This window comes from Rhincodon typus, chromosome 31 (genome assembly GCF_021869965.1).
Source record: "Rhincodon typus isolate 14 chromosome 31, sRhiTyp1.1, whole genome shotgun sequence".
Classification (NCBI taxonomy): Eukaryota; Metazoa; Chordata; class Chondrichthyes; order Orectolobiformes; family Rhincodontidae; genus Rhincodon; species Rhincodon typus.
The window spans coordinates 9,020,606-9,034,740 of record NC_063362.1 but is presented as its reverse complement, the minus strand read 5'-3'; the positions used below and the strand labels follow the sequence as shown (position 1 = coordinate 9,034,740).

Below are 14,135 nucleotides of genomic sequence, written 5' to 3'. Positions count from 1 at the left end.
AGACTGGAAGGGCAGAATGGCCCATTCTTACTACCGTGTTCTCAGACTCCAGTGTGACAGGACAGCTTGCTGATACTAAGGTAAGACCCGCCCCTAGACACAGGGTGAGGACCGAGCAACTGAGAATAATGACCAGGAGCCCAAAAATCCATCACCATCACTGAATCCTCCCCCAACTATCGACATCCTGGGGGGTTACCATTAAGAGAACATCTAACCATCACCCCCTTAATGTTCAATAGTATTACCATCATTGAATCCCCTCACTATCTGGTGGTTACTATTGAGAGAGAATCAGGGCAGGACTTATACACTTAATGATAAGGTCCTAGGGAATGTTGCTGAACAAGAGACCTTGGGGTGCAGGTTCATAGTTCCTTGAAAGTGGAGTCATAGGTATACAGGGGAGTGAAGAAGGTGTTTAGTACACTTGCCTTTATTGGTCATTGAGTATAGGAGTTGGGAGGTCATGTTGCAGCTGTACAGGACATTGGTTGGGCCACTTTTGGAGTACTGCATTCAGTACTGGTCTCCCTGCTATAGGAAGGATGTTGTGAAACTTGAAAGGATTCAGAAAAGATTTACAAGGATATTGCCGGAGTTGGAGGGTTTGAGGTTTAGGGACAGACTGAATAGGCTGGGGCTATTTTCCCTGGAGTGTCAGAAGCTGAGAGGTGACCTTATAGAGGCTTATAAAATCATGAGGGGCATGGATAGGGTGAATAGCTTTTCCCCAGGGTAGGGGAGTCCAAAACTAGAAGGGATAGGTTTGAAGTGAGAGGGAAAAGACCTAAGGTGCGACTTTTTCATGAAGAGGATGGTGCGTGCATAGAACGAGCTGCCAGAGGAAGCGGTGGAGGCTGCTACAATTATAACATTTAAAAGGCATCTGGATGGATACATGAATAGGAAGGGTTTAAAGGGATATGGCTGGCAAATGGGACTAGATTGATTTAGGATATCTGGTCAGCGTGGACGAGTTGGACCTGAAGGGTCTGTTTCCGTGCTGCATGACTCTACATCTAACTCATGATGCCTCACAAAATTATGAGGTAGTCACAGCTGAGGAAAGAAAAGGTTAACTCACAATTCCACTCGACACTCTAGCACATCCTCACAAAGTCCCCAAACATTTCACAGTCAGTGGGTTACTTCTGAACTGCAGTCACTGTTAATAAGTAAGGAAGCACGGCATTGCACAGCAAACACCAGTGAGTGAACAAATGGCTAGCTTATCTATTTTTGATGTTGTTCACTGAAGCAAGAATGCTGGCTAGGACATCAGGAGAACAGTCTCCTCCTCCTGACAATATTTGCAGGTAACCATGTAGACTCATGTACAATATTACTTTAGCTGCTATTCCGAAACATTAACAGCAATATCACAATACCTGTTAATATTTCTAGACTTTGCAGCCCTAATGCAGAAAACACAAAAAAAAGTCCTGCAGAGGCAAAATGAACTAGTTCGTGGAGCATCTAAAGAGTTTATTTTTAAAATAATTGAGAAAAGTATCCGTCAACCAGCTAAAGTTCCCATTTTGAGAGCAGGACATGTTGGATAGAAGAAACGAGATAACAGCAAAGAAACAGTGTCACAGATACACGAGTAGAATATTAATTCAGCTCCTTATTGAGATGAAGGTGAAGGGATGTGCCCAATGTTTCTCCGAGCTGGGGACGGACTGGCTACAGGCAGCCCTGTGAGACGACAAAATACACTGGGGCCTGACTGCAGCCCCACACACTCTTGCAAAATGGGGCTACGGCAGCAGCTTCTACTTCCCTGTCAGGTTCTTGATGAGCCACCAGAGCACATCAAAGGTGGGGAGAAATCTCGTGACTTGGTTGGTTAGCAAATCAAGGTTTGGGTTCAGCAAAAACATTTACACGAGCTATCAGCATAAGCAATTTCTTTCACCTATTTCCCCATCCATCGGCTCTTTGAGGGAGACAATACGGTTCCATTGGTGTCAATTACCTTCCTTTATCACATCCCCATTCAGTTATTCTTTATAAATCAACTCAAGATTGTAAATTGCAACCCAGTGGCCTGACTGAGGTATTTAGGATGATTAAAGGGGTACACGAGTTGGATGATCGTGGTCTGTTACAGTTCACTCGGGAATCAAGAGTTCAAAATTGAAAATTTCAAAACACTGGTTGGTATACTATAGATACAGAATCAGGCGTGTCGATGGAATTTATATTGACGTCAACAGGATCGAGGGGCTTAATGGTTACCCCAGCCCCATCTTCTCAGCCTGGGGGAGTGGTTTCACAGTTAAACCTGTGGTCGCCCAAGTCATAACCCAATGGATTTCTCCTTCGTAACCCCTGGTAGCTCACTGCGTCATTCCTATCACTGTTAAACCAAGATAGACCGACATCACAGAGATAAAGAATCCTTACACTGAAATAAAACAAAGAACTGTGGATGCTGGAGATCTGAAAGAAAAGCAGAAATTGTTGGTGAAAACTCAGCAGGTAGCATCTGTGGGAAGGAAACAGAGTTAGCGTCATCAGAACCTTCGGTAGCTAACTTTGCTTTCTTCCTGTAGATGCTGTCAGACCTGCTGAGTTTCGTGAGCAATTTCTGTTTTCTGTTTAAGAATCATTAGGTTCTCTGTACCACTGCACTGCAGAGAGAATGAACTAGTGAGCTGTCCTCAAAGCTAAAAAAACAACAGAATAACAACTTATATTCGCATTTCAAATGTCCCAAAGGTAATATGCAAGAGATGGAAATAGAAGCCAAGTAGGAATTAGGGGACTGGAGGCTTCATTTTAACCTGCCGAAATCAAGCAAAAAGGGATTCAGAATGGCCTCAAAATGGGGTGGGTAGACTGACCATGTCTTTAAATATCAATGCTCTATCTGCTGCAGTTTTCTCCTCTGGATTATTTAGAAGATAAAAGGGCCAAACTGTGTAATATCCAAACAGTTTGATTGGATATGGAATCAAGGGGCTAGGACCCCAGTCTTATGATCCCTTCTCGTCCCTTGCATCCAGAGGGCTGTGGGCTCTTGAATACTGGTCTGGCCTGACTCCCTGTATCTTGTGTTGTACCTCCTGAAATCTTTGCTGTGTCTTTCTCCACTTCTGAATGTATACATTTCCCTAATTTCCAATGGGCCCTTAGAGTCACCTGGCTTCATAGGTAGCCTAATTAAAGGAAGCTACGAACAGGAGTTGGCCATTCAGCCCATCGAGCCTGCCCCTTCATTCAATACGATCATGCTTGTTTGAACACTTCAATGCACGGTGATGGGGACAGGCCATTCAGGCCATCATGCTTTTACAGGCTACTTCATAATGATATCCACTTACTTTCACTCCACTCTCAATCTCCCATAACAGGTTTTTCTCTGGTGTTTGTGGTGTGTCCACTTTCCTTTTAAAAGCTATAATAAGTTTAGTCTCCCCTAGTGTTTAGTAGGCAACTCCGGGTCATCCAGCACTGAAAAGGCCCTTCGGCCCATTGAGTTTGCGCCAACCCATCTACACTAAATCCACTTACCAGCAGTTGGCCCGTATCCTTGAATGTTATGACATTTCAAGCGCTCTTCCAAGTACTTTTTAAAAGGTTCTAAGGTTTCCTGCCTCAACTACCCTCCCAGGCAGATTCCCACCAACCATGCCTGGGAAAGAGTTTACCCCGAACCTCAGTAGGTTACATGTTTCAATCCCATTCCAGATCTTGAGTCTGTAAGCCAAAATGACTGTTCAGAGCCTGGACAAGGCAGTGCTGCATTCTGGGAAGCAGTGAATTGAAGTCTCCTTCCTTTGTTCAGACAAACAGAAGAAACTCGGTTTGCAGGATCCAGATGATAGATTCACTGCGAGCGTAGGAATCTCCCCTGATAGGATCTAGTTGATCTAGTGTGGTGGAGTCGTCTAGTGAGAAGAGGCTCTTGTCTTAAACACAATGTATGACCTAAAGACTGGCAGACAGTATCAAACAGCATGTTCCACCAGCTGTTCACAACAAACATGGTACTGACTGTACCCATACAGCTCAAGCTTGTGAAACCCACAGCACAATGCCCAGCATTGGGACAGCACAGTGGCTCAGTGGTTAGCACTGCTGCCTCACAATGCCAGGGAGCTGGGTTCAATCCCACCCTCAGGCGACTGCCTATGCAGGGTTTGCACGTTCTCCCTGTGTCTGTGTGGGTTTCCTCTGGGTGCTCTGGTTTCCTCTCACAGTCCAAAGATGTGCAGGTTAGGTAGACCACCCTGGCTATAGTGCCCAGGGATGTGTAGGTTAGGTGGATCATGCAGGGTTACAGGGATAGGGTGGGTCTGGCTTGGACGCTCATCAGAGGGTCGGTGTGGATTAAATGGTCTGAATGGCTGGCTTCCACACTGTAGGGATTTTATGATTCAAGATTAGACATGATTCTGCTATTGGAAAGCATTTGCTGGATCATCCTGAATGTGGAAGTTATGCTGACAACCAATTTAGGATTGTCAGTCAGGCTCCCTATATGATACAGGTGGCACTTTGGCTCAGTGGTTAGCGCTGCTGCCTCACAGCGCCAGGGGCCTGGGTTCAATTCCAACCTCGGGCGACTGCCTGTGTGGAGTTTGCACGTTCTCCCTGTGTCTGTGTGGGTTTCCTTCGGGTGCTCTGATTTCCTCCCACAGTCGAAAAGATGCACAAGCTAGGTGGATTGGCTGTGCTAAATTGCCCGTAGTGTCCAGGGATGTGTAGATTAGGTGGGTTATAGGGGGATGATTCTGGATGGGATCATCTGAGGGTTGGTGTGGATGTGTTGGGCTGAAGGGCCTGTTTCCACACTGTAGGGATACTAAGGATACAAACACCAGCAGCTTGTGATTGATTAATTGATACTAAGGATGGTACGCTTGCATGTATTGAGAGCTACATATATTAATTCACAGGGGCCCTGCTCTTTGCATACAGAAACAACATACACACACACTGAGCCTGTTTCAACTCAACAAAATAGGTGTCAGCCATTCTGTGGTTCATTTCTCAGGGCTCTGACCAATCAAAGTCAACCTGACTGTTCTACAATTTAAACAAAGCCTGGCTGCTAACTGTCAATCGGTATTAATGGATGCATTCTCCGTGGCAACACCTGTTCCAGTCAGGGTCCACTTGATGCCTGGGTATTCTCATTACATCAAAGCACAGTCATTTTCACAAATTAATATTAAGACTTACCACAAAGTCCTTTGCTAATAACCTTGATCCTTCGCTGCTGTGTGCACTGGGCCATATCCAACTCACACTCATTACTGTATGTGGAATAATCGGATCCACAAACTGGGGCGATGACAGACGGGCAGACACTTTTCTTGCAGACACACATTCCCTTAGTTGGCTCTTTGGGATCTCTCTCACAGACAGCTCCAAACCCACAGAGGACACCTCGACATACTGAGGAAGGAAGGAGAGAGTGTTATTATCAGACCACAGTGTGTCCAATGTACACAGCTTCTACTCTTTTAACACAAACCTAAAAATTAGGTTAAACAGCCCCTGATGGGACACTGTTACAAAAACGCAATTAAATGGTTTATCAGAAGTTTAGAAAAGGTGAACAGAAACTTACTAAATCAAAATAATGTTGCCTGGGTTGATGATGCATACCAGCTCCCATGGTGCCAATCGGTCTCTAAAGGCCTCCATCGTGCCAATGGGCACTGCACTCTCCCTCTCGAATCACATTTGAATGCAAGACATAAGAATTGCAGACAGTCAGGCACTCTAACCCTCTCAATAGCCCATCGCCTGGACCTGTTACTGTCCACATAGGCCAGGCCCAAAAAGAGACCCAGCCGACCCTCTGAACTCCTCACTCCTCCACACATGGGGAGCACACAGATCAGGATTGTGGACCGACTTACAACACTGACAAATGCCCACAAATGGATCTGCAAACTTCTACCAGAGCAATGTTTACACCTTGATCAGTGATTGGGTATGGAAATAGCAGAGGTTACACTAGTAATGACATCATGAGGGAAGCAACTCCAGTGATGATTAATGACTGAGAACATGCTGCTGTACATAATTTCTATAGATAGAACTACATAAAATTTGCAGCACAATTACAGACCATTTGACCCAATTAGACCGTGCGTGTTTTTATGTTCCATACAAACCTTCTCCTGCTTTACTTCAGTTAAACATCTCTCTCTACACCTTTCTCCCTAACGCAGGGATCCCCTTATCAGAGGTCCTCCTTGTTTGTCTAAGCTGCCTTGTAGAAAGGTTCCCACTCTCTTCTCAAACACCAATGGCCCAGCTGAAAGGATCATTTTTTAAAGATTAATTTTTGAAAAGATTCTCACCACTTCCAGGGAGGGTGTTATAAAATGAAGTTGGTTAGCTCAGTTGGCTGGATGATTGGTTTGCAATGCTGACTGACAACAACAACACAGGTTCAATTTCCACCCTAACTGAGGTCACCACGGAAGCCCCACCTTCTCCATCTAACCCCTCGCTTGAGGCATTCTGATGCCCCAACCCCACCCCAAGGTTAAACCACCCACCAATCATCTCTCCTCAAATGAGAGAGCAGCCTTATGATCCTCTGGGACATTACCTACTATGTGAGTAACGCAATATCTTATAGTTGTGCCAGCCTTGTAATGCCAATATTTGTAGTTACTGATAAATGAAAGTAAATAATATGTTTAGTGAAGGAGATTCGCAGCATCGCGAGCTCACACAACTGCAATATCTCTTCTATTTTTTTTGTTTGGCGAGGGCTTTAAGGATTATTGGAACAAGACAGATAATTGGAGTTATGTTTAAGTAAATGGTGAGGAGTTAAATGGTCTCTTCCTGTTCCAATGCTCCCAAATTCCTAGCTGCTATATATGGACAATTTCCAGGATTGTTTGGAGGAATCCTTAAAATATTGTCTCGCATTTTAAATTCCATTTACTTGCTTGTGGAAGACAACAGTACCTGTCTAATGAGGGAGTGTATGGGACTGGATGATAGCCTTTGATATCTGGTTTGAATTTAACCCAGACCGAACTATCTGTGATCTGCAGGGGTTCTATCTGAAATGGGCTGAGACAGTCTCAACTCATCTGCATGGACTCCACCGGTCAAATCTGTCCTTAATTATTTGCAAATATCACATATCAGATAGACGCCCAGGTTTTTGGGGTAGATAGTGGTAAAGTGTTTGCGTCATAAAGGTGTACAGTACTGAAAAAGGCCCTTCAACCCATCAAGTCTGCACTAGTCAAAAACAACCACCTAAATATTCTAATTGCCAATGTTGATGCACCAGCATTGGGCTAAAGGAGGGAACACCAGTATCCTCCAGACCATACCGTCTCTATCTTTGGACAGCAGTCACATTCCAATATTTCACTTCTCAGCACCAACATCCTTCAACTTAATGAGCATAAAAACAAAACCAAAATACAGAGATAGCAAGAACTGCCGATGCTGGAGTCAGAGTCAACACAGTGTGGAGCTGGAGGAACACAGCAGGGCAGGCAGCATCAGAGGAGCAGGAAAGTCGACGTTTCAGGTCAGGACCCTTCGTCAGGACTAGGGAGGGGAAAGGGAGCTCAGAAATAAATAGCGGGAGGAGCAGTACAAAACTCTAGTGCAGCCGCACTTGGAGTATTGCGTACAGTTCTGGTCGCCGCATTATAGGAAGGATGTGGAAGCATTGGAAAGGGTGCAGAGGAGATTTACTAGGATGTTGCCTGGTATGGAGGGAAGGTCTTATGAGGAAAGGCTGAGGGACTTGAGGCTGTTTTCATTAGAGAGAAGAAGGTTAAGAGGTGACTTAATAGAGACATACAAGATGATCACAGGATTAGATAGGGTGGACAGTGGAAGCCTTTTTCCTCGGATGGTGGTGGCTAGCACGAGGGGACATAGCTTTAAATTGAGGGGTGATACTTATAGGACAGATGTCAGAGGTAGGTTCTTTACTCAGAGAGTAGTAAGGGCGTGGAATGCCCTGCCTGCAAAAGTAGTGGACTCGCCAACTTTAAGGGCATTGAAATGGTCATTGGATAAACATATGGATGATAATGGAATAGTTTAGGTTAGATGGGCTTCAGATTGGTTTCACAGGTCAACACAACATCGAGGGCCGAAGGGCCTGTACTGCGCTGTAATGTTCTATGTTCTATGTTCTATGAGGGTGGGGCTGGGGGAAGGTAGGTGGGATGGTGACAGGTGATTGCAGGTAGGGGGTAGTAGGGATTGGTCAGTAGGAAGTGTGGGGTGGATAGATAGGGAAGAAGATGGACAAGTTGTGTTAGGTCAAGGAGGTGGGGATAAGAGGGGGGGTTGGGCATGGGATGACGTCGGGGGTGGGGAGATTTTGAAACTGGTGAAATGTAGCAGAGGAAGAGGGGAGGGATGGTGCCGGTGTTCCACATATCCTACGAAAAGGCAGGCAAACAAAAAATACACTTCAAATCGTCGTTAAAGACTTCATCATAAACATTGAGTGGGAATTGCTCGTATGCTTGGGAGGTAGGAAAGTCCTAACTTTAGAGGTGAAAATGATTTGTTCTTTTTCTTTCCCTCTTGCAGGGAAGTTGCAATGAGAATGAAGTTCCAAGGTCATTGGGTTGGCATCAGCGAAGATAGATCTGTGCGTTTTCACTTCATTACCTTCCAGTATCTTTAATAAATTCCATCATTGTCTTTTTTTTTAAACCTGTAGTTATTCCTTAACGATTAAGTTGGTCCTGCCAGAATGGGACGCTTAATGGTCAAATGTTCTTACCCTGTTCGTAGACATTAAATTCTGTAGTGCCTTATAATGCTTGAGATCCCAGGGAAAATGTGATCACACTTCAGTAAGAAGCTATATGTCTGAAATCTTTATTTTGACAATTTTTGCTTTTGCTTTCTCTAATTTATCTTCTAATTTCTTTATTAACCAAGGCATAGTTTAAAAGCAGAGGAGGTGATGCTGGAACTGTATAAAATGCTGGTTAGGACACAGTGACAGTATTGTGTGCCGTTCTGGAATCCACATTATAGGGGGTATATGATTGCACTGGAGAGGGTGCAGAGGAGATTTACCAGGATGTTAAAAACTGAAAGAACTGCAGATGCTGTAAATCAGAAACAAGAACAGAAATTGCTGGAGAAGCTCAGCAGGTCTGGCAGCATCTGTGAAGAGAAATCAGAGCTCACATTTCAGGTCCGGTGACCCTTCCTCAGAAACGTTAACTCTGATTTCTCTTCACAGATGCTGCCAGACCTACTGAGCTTTTCCAGCAATTTCTGTTTTTGTTTACCAGGATGTTGCCTGGGCTGGAGAGTTTCAGTAATGAAGAGAGTCTGGATAGACTAGGGTTGATTTCCTTGGAGCAGAGGAGGGACATGACTAAGATGCATTAAAATATGGGGAGAATAGACAGGGTAGACAAGAGGAAACTGTTCGCCTTGGTGGAGGGATCAGTGATGAGGATGCATAGATTTATGGGATATGAGGAAAAACCTTTTCACACAGAGGGCGATGGGAATCTGGAACTCACTGCCTGAAAGGGTGGTAGAGGGCAGAAACCCTCATAACATTTTAACAAGCATTTTGATGTGCACTTGTGATTCTAAGGAATTCAAGGCAGTGGACTATGTGCTGGAAAATGGATTAGAATAATTAGTGTTTGTTTTTAACCAGCACAGACTTGAGGGGCCGAAGGGCCTTTTTTCTGTACTGAAAACCTCTGAAGACTCTTCTTGATTGCTATAGGTGTAGCAACTCTCACATACTTCACCCCTGTCCATTCTTGGTGCATGTGGTGTCTGTTGGTAAATGTTATCAAGTTAATTGACTGCAAAGATGATATCTGCATCCACCCTTTGCTCTCATCCAATGTGCATCTTCCAGTGAAGTTACTGAGTAGTCACCCAAATCAGAGTGAGGGATCCTTTTGTACACGTAACATGGTGGCTCAGTGGTTAGCACTGCTGACTCACAGTGCCAGGGACCCAGGTTCGATTCCACCCTCAGGCGACCATCTGTGTGGAGTTTGCACATTCTCCCTGTGTCTGTGTGGGTTTCCTCTCACAGTCCAAAGATGTGCAGGCTAGGTGGATTGGCCAGGGTAAATTGCCATAGTGTTCAGAGATGTGTAGCTTAGGTGGGTTATAGGGGGATGGGTGTGGGTGGGATGCACCCAGGGTCAGTGCAGACTTGTTGGGCCGAAGGGCCTACTTCCACACTGTAGGGATTCTATGATTTTAAGCAAAAGCTTTAACACAGCAGCTCTCTAGCGATGGGTGTTTGGCAACCCATGATGACTAGTAATCTGAAATGCTTTTGCACAGTTTTAATTTCCATGCTATCCAGTTGCTAAACTGAGATCAATTTAAAGACTACAAAGGCTGTGTTGTAAAAGAAATGATTTCAGTACAAGTCTCCAGGCAGAGGAATTCTATCGTACCCTGAGCACTTTTCTTTGTTCCCTTTCACAGAGCCCATGATCCAGTCTCACTCAGTCTGCACAGGCCCCCAGTTAATAATCCAGGCTGATTACCACCTGAGTTCCATCACACTTTACTCACAATACTCACTCCAGCTTCCAGAAGCTTGCTCAGCAGATCCGTAACATTTTGTCAGCGCATTGAGATTTATAAATAAATATCTGACCCAATTAAATTGTGACTTGAGGCAAAGGTCTGATTATTCTTTTAAAAATGGGAAGAAAATATCAAGTTGTGCAGAGAACAATGGGGTAAGCCAGGAGACCAAGCTCCTCCCCAAAATGGTATTAAATCTACAGTCAGGTAATGGTTAGGTGAATTCATTTTTCTGGTTTGCTAAGCAAGGAAAATCAAAGCTCTAGTTACAGTTGCAATTCCGTTTCCGTGCTCACAGCAATGACCCAAATTGAAGGCAGTGCATAAGAACCAATTCCCATTCCCACCGGCACACTGCATGTTAAAAGGCACATTGCATGTTTGAAGCCGCACTGTGTTCCTAAAATCAGGCTGCCTTCTTAAAGGCACAAGCCTCAGTAAAGGGGTGGAGGAGGGTAAATGGGGAGAGTCATACAGCACTGATGCTTTTCGATATATGGTACTGCTCACAATACACACAAACAACCACTGTTAAAGGGGCAGCACCTTCAAGGAATTTGCCAAGATTTTGGCAACATTAATTGCCCTATGAAAATGCAAGTCAGTGGCTCTTGTAGTGCAGTGGTAATGTCCCTATCTCTAGGCCAGCAGCTCTGGGTTCAAGTCCCACTTGCTTCACAGGTATGTCATAGAATACCTGAATACATTGATTAGGAACATCTACAAATGCACGTTGTTGCACAGGAAGCAAACAAAAGAAGTTATGGAGTCATACAGCACAGAAACAGGCCCTTTGGTCCAACTTATCTGCACCGACCAGACATCTCAATCTGACCTAGTTCCATTTGCCAGCATTTGACCCACATCCCTCTAAACATCTATTCATATATCCATCATGATGTACTTACATTTGGTATTATTTGTCTAGTTAGCAAGCAAAACAGTACTTGTCACTATCTCATTTCTTTATGCAAAGAGTGATGCATGTATGGAATGAGCTACCAGAGGAAGTGGTAGAGGCTTTTTTTTCCTTTATTCATTCACAGGATGAGGGTGTCACTAGCCAGGTAGCATTTATTCCTCATCCCTAATTGCCCAGAAGGCAGTTAAGAGTCAACCACATTGCTGTGGGTCTGGAGTCATATGTAGGCCAGACCAGGTAAGGATGGCAGTTTCCTTCCCTAAAGGACATTAGTGAATCAGATGGGTTTTTCCTGGCAATCGACAGTGGATTCATGGTCATCATTAGATTCTTAATTCCAGATATTTATTCAATTCAAATTCCACTATTTGCCATGGCAGGATTCGAACCAGGGTCCCCAGGATATTATCTGGTTCTCTGGATTAACAGTCCACCGATAATACCACTTGGCCACCGCCTCCCCTCAATTACAATATTTAAAAGGCATCTGGATGGGTACATGAATAGGAAGGGTTGAGAGGGATATGGGCCAAATGCTGGCAAATGGGACTAGGTCAGATTAAGATGTCTGGTCCTAAAATAGTTGTATGTTGTTTCCATTCAATGTGGTGATGCAGGCTAGTAAGTGATTCACTTGTGAACACATTTCCTGAGCTCTTTCATGAAGTTGGAATCCATGCTTTATATTTGCTAACTACTCTTCTCACCTCTCAAGGGAGGCTCTGTTTTTGATTGTTTAGCCATCAGCAGTCCACTAGCTCACTGGAAGCTGTGCCTCTTTGTGGGGCCTTTTGTTTGCTCCAGCAGTAGCAGCCATTCATTCAGCTATCTCATACTGTTTCAGAATGCCCTTCCTAAACTTCTCTCTCTCTGCTCCTTTAAGGCTCTCTTTTAAAACCAATCTCTAACCAGGCATTTGTTTGCCTATCCTAATATCTCCTTCTGTGGTTTGATGTTACATTTAGTTGAATAATGTGTCCATGAAAACCTTAGGTCATTTTACGACATTAATAATTCTGACTCGCTTATGGCTGGCAGGTAAATGGATTGTCAGAGCAGAGGGGGCATGCTTGATCTGGTTATTCTTCAAGTTCCAAGAGCAAGCAGCTGGTCAACATTGCATAGCGACCAAGAGTGAGGACAGCTTTCCCTGGCCATGGGTCAGAGGTAGAGAGGTGAATTGTGATGCTACCACCGAGCCATAAACTTGAGGAGTTGGGCAGCACTGGCAACAGTTGGGACTGGGCATTAGCAGAAAAAGTGAGTCCTTTCTCTCAGAAAGAAGAGGCTGAGAGATAACCTCAAGCCTTTAAATTAGAAGATTAGGAGCAGCAGTAGGCTGTTTAGCCCCTCGCACCTGCTCCACCATTCTCGATCATGGCTGCTCATCTAATTCAATGCCACATTCCCAGGCAATCCCCAGATCCCTTGATGTCAACAGTAATTAGAAATCTATCAATCTCAGTTTTGGGTTTAGTCAACAATGGAGATTCCTCAGCACTCCAGGGTAGAGAATTATCAACATTCACCTCCCCCTGAGTGAAGAATTTCCTTCCCTTCTCCGTTTTGAAAGCCTGTTTATATACTTACGGCTCAATACTCACTGGTAGTATTTTAAGCAACAGTTTATCTGAGGGTTGATGGGGGGAGCGGCAGCCCATTACAACTAGAAATCTGTAATACAGACGGTGGTGTTGGCTGAGGGTTAATGGAAAGTACTGGGAGTACTCATCACTTCTCATCAAATAGTGCCGTGGGATTTTTAACATCCATCGGAACTGACAGATCAAGTTTTAAATCTCATCGGAAAGCCAACATCTCCGACAAGTCAGTCCCATCCGTATTGTTACTCAAGTGTTGATCTAGGCTATGCCTTTAATAAGGCTTAAACCTTCAATCTTCTGATTCACAGGAAGGTATGCTACAAACTAAGTTAAATTGATTCTTGTAATAAAGGAACAGTGCTGACAGTTTGATAGATTCTATGTATATGCCAGACACAATCACTTTTAATATAAAGATATCTAACCGCCTCCATTTTGCACTAACAATGGTATTTGATAGGTTTCTTTTCCTTCGGGTCTTTTTTAAGTTGAGTCGATTTACCTTTCCCAGGTTTTCACTACTATTTTTAGCCCAACACTTCTTCATGCTATTCAATTCGAGTTGCCCATAGCTGGCTATTACCATGGCAATTTGAGTGATTACTTGGAAATAACAGATTCCACCTTAACACTGACAGATCATTTTGTTTTAACAATCAAAAATAGCTATTGCTTTGTACACCTGTGTCTCAACATAGTATCCCCCACTCCTTTCCCCCTTCTACTTTCTTGTTTCCCAGAAGAACAAGAACATTTACATTCATATCATTGACCGTTGGGGATTCCATTAACTATTCTGACTGGGTCCTATGACAATCATTGGACAACATTTGGGAATTGATGGGATTTACTCCCCTCCCCCTCCCTTGTTGGGTGAGGTTTCCAATTCTTCAAGATCATCCTGGAGTCTTCGCTGATTGGGGATTAATCTGCCGGGTAATTCTACTGGAAAACCCAGATAAGGAATCATCAGGCTCTTGTCAAAACTGTTTTCTTTTCTCCTCAATGTTCTTGCCATGCTTTTGTTTTATTGGCTCTAGGCCAATGGATGT

The 14,135-nt window shown here is 44.1% G+C and overlaps 1 protein-coding gene across 2 annotated transcripts in view; it reads right to left on the bottom strand.

Moving 5' to 3' along the window:
* Nucleotides 1-14,135, bottom strand: part of agrn (agrin) — a 503,633-nt gene that overhangs the window by 162,546 nt on the left and 326,952 nt on the right. For both annotated transcript variants that reach the window (XM_048614989.1, XM_048614990.1), the window contains one exon: nt 5,197-5,412. In XM_048614989.1, coding sequence (XP_048470946.1) covers nt 5,197-5,412 — 216 coding nt within the window. The remainder of the gene's footprint in view (nt 1-5,196; nt 5,413-14,135) is intronic.